At 34.3% G+C, this 1,830-nt stretch overlaps 1 protein-coding gene across 1 annotated transcript; it reads right to left on the bottom strand.

Moving 5' to 3' along the window:
• Window positions 1-630: 630 nt before the first annotated feature.
• LOC101212186 (early nodulin-like protein 1) lies at window positions 631-1,484 on the bottom strand. The gene is made up of 2 exons (XM_004151595.3): window positions 1,200-1,484; window positions 631-1,121 (listed from the first exon to the last, which is right to left on the bottom strand). The coding sequence occupies exons 1-2, from the start codon at window positions 1,369-1,371 to the stop codon at window positions 754-756; spliced, it is 540 nt and encodes a 179-aa protein (XP_004151643.2). The 5' UTR covers window positions 1,372-1,484; the 3' UTR covers window positions 631-753.
• Between the last annotated feature and the right edge of the window lie 346 nt (window positions 1,485-1,830).

The following is a 1,830-nucleotide window of genomic DNA, read 5'->3' as shown; positions in this document are numbered from 1 at the left end:
ATGTCGTCAATAGCAAAACAATGACATTTAACGTTATCGAAAAACTGTCACGATTGCACAATTGTTAACAGGAAAAAAATGTTGTCAATAACTAAACAATGACATTTTTTTAAAAAAACTGTCGCGAATAACATATTCATGACAATTAATAAATGTCACAATAAATGAATTCGTGACATTTATTTAACCATCGTTAATACAGAAATGATGATAGTTATTTGTTGTCATAAAATAGAATATGACAGTTATTTAAAGTCGTTGAATGTTGATTAACGACATTTATTTCATGTCATAAAATAACATAAAACTGTCGTCGAAGGACTTTCCCTGACTCACTGGAAATAACTGTCGCGAAATTCGTTTACGACAGTAAATAACTGTCGTCGTAGACCACTTTTGTACTAGTGATAGTTTACATTTTTATCGAAAATCAAATTAAAAGATAAAAATGAAAAATTTTAAAACCCTACAAACCAAATAAAAATAAAAGAGAGATAAAAGTATACTATTTCAAAAATCAAATACTAGAAAGACATATCTTAATGTAAAACTATAGGATGAGTATAGTTAGATATTTTGGTGACAATGAAACAGCCTAAGATAAAATAAAGAAAAAGGAACAAATAAAGATGAACAATAAAGAGTGGGAAATCATGGATTCTACTAAAAACATTCATCCATATTTATATTAACACACATTGATCATATTCATAATATAAACTAAAACACAATTCCAAATTCCAAATCCTAATCCTAAGTAATCAAATACAGAACACTAAAAAAACCTGCAATCACCGTCGCCAAATATGACGCCAACCTCGCCTTCACCGTCGAATTCAACGACGGCGGTCCCCAATTCCACGAATCCATTCCTTGAGGCGAAGCTACACCTTCGTCTTCATCCTTATCATCATCATTCATCACTCGAACTGCTAATTTCTGCCCCTTCACACAATGCTCTCTATTTCCACTAATGAAATAGAAATCTCCATTGCGATCCAAACTGAAAATGGTACCACCGCGGCTTCCATTCTCAAACTTGGCGATCGGATCTAAGACGGTACAGTCTCTGTAATTGGTGTAGTTCACCAGGAGAAGGGAGTCGTTTCGGTACTCGAAATCTGCGAAAAAGGGAAGAATGAGAAGAAGAAAATGAAAGTGAAGTAATTAAAAAGAGAAAAATTGAAGGATGTGTTTACGGAGAGTGTCGCCGACATGGAAGCGGTTTTGTGAGGCCCAGAAGATGAAGCTGTGAGTGTTGTTAGACCAGGCGAGGTGGAAGTGATGGGAAGCGACAACGGGCGGGGCGAGGGCGAGGGCGAGAGCGATTGAGGGCAGAGAGAAGAGGAGGAATGGAAGGGGAGAAGCCATTGATGATCAGAATGTGGAAGGTTGAATCATTGATTTATGTGAGTTTTTTTTTCATTAAAGATCGTGGGGAGGAAGGAGAAGTTTGGGGATGTAAGTGGGAGAAACAGTTTTTTGCCATCCGTTGTAGTCACCTGCAGGCCACGTGCTTCTTTCTCTCTATTCAAAAGTATTGAGGTAAAGCCTTTCTCTTTTTCTCTTTTAGAGGAAACAAGAACAATAATAATTTTAAGTATTAAAGGAAGTGAATTTTAACATTAAATAATAATAAATAAAAGTTTTACACAAAATTAGAGTTTAAATTGGAAGAGTGCTAATATATTTATACAACATGGATGATGTTTACGTCCAATTTAATCACGTCCATATTCTAGCTAGTGTTTTCTATTGTAAACTTAATACAAAATTATAGTAATTATATTATTAAATTAAAATTTAAAAACAATAATAACCATAGTTTAG

Source organism: Cucumis sativus, chromosome 7, assembly GCF_000004075.3.
Source record: "Cucumis sativus cultivar 9930 chromosome 7, Cucumber_9930_V3, whole genome shotgun sequence".
Classification (NCBI taxonomy): domain Eukaryota; kingdom Viridiplantae; phylum Streptophyta; class Magnoliopsida; order Cucurbitales; family Cucurbitaceae; genus Cucumis; species Cucumis sativus.
The sequence above is the reverse complement of the archived record's forward strand: the minus strand, read 5'-3'. Positions and strand labels throughout refer to the sequence as shown.

Coding starts and splice junctions, on each gene's coding strand:
- LOC101212186 (XM_004151595.3), bottom strand. CDS start 1,371: ATGGCTTCTCCCCTTCCATTCCTCCTCTTCTCTCTGCCCTCAATCGCT. Junction 1,122..1,199: donor CCATGTCGGCGACACTCTCC/GTAAACACATCC, acceptor CCTTTTTCGCAG/ATTTCGAGTACCGAAACGAC.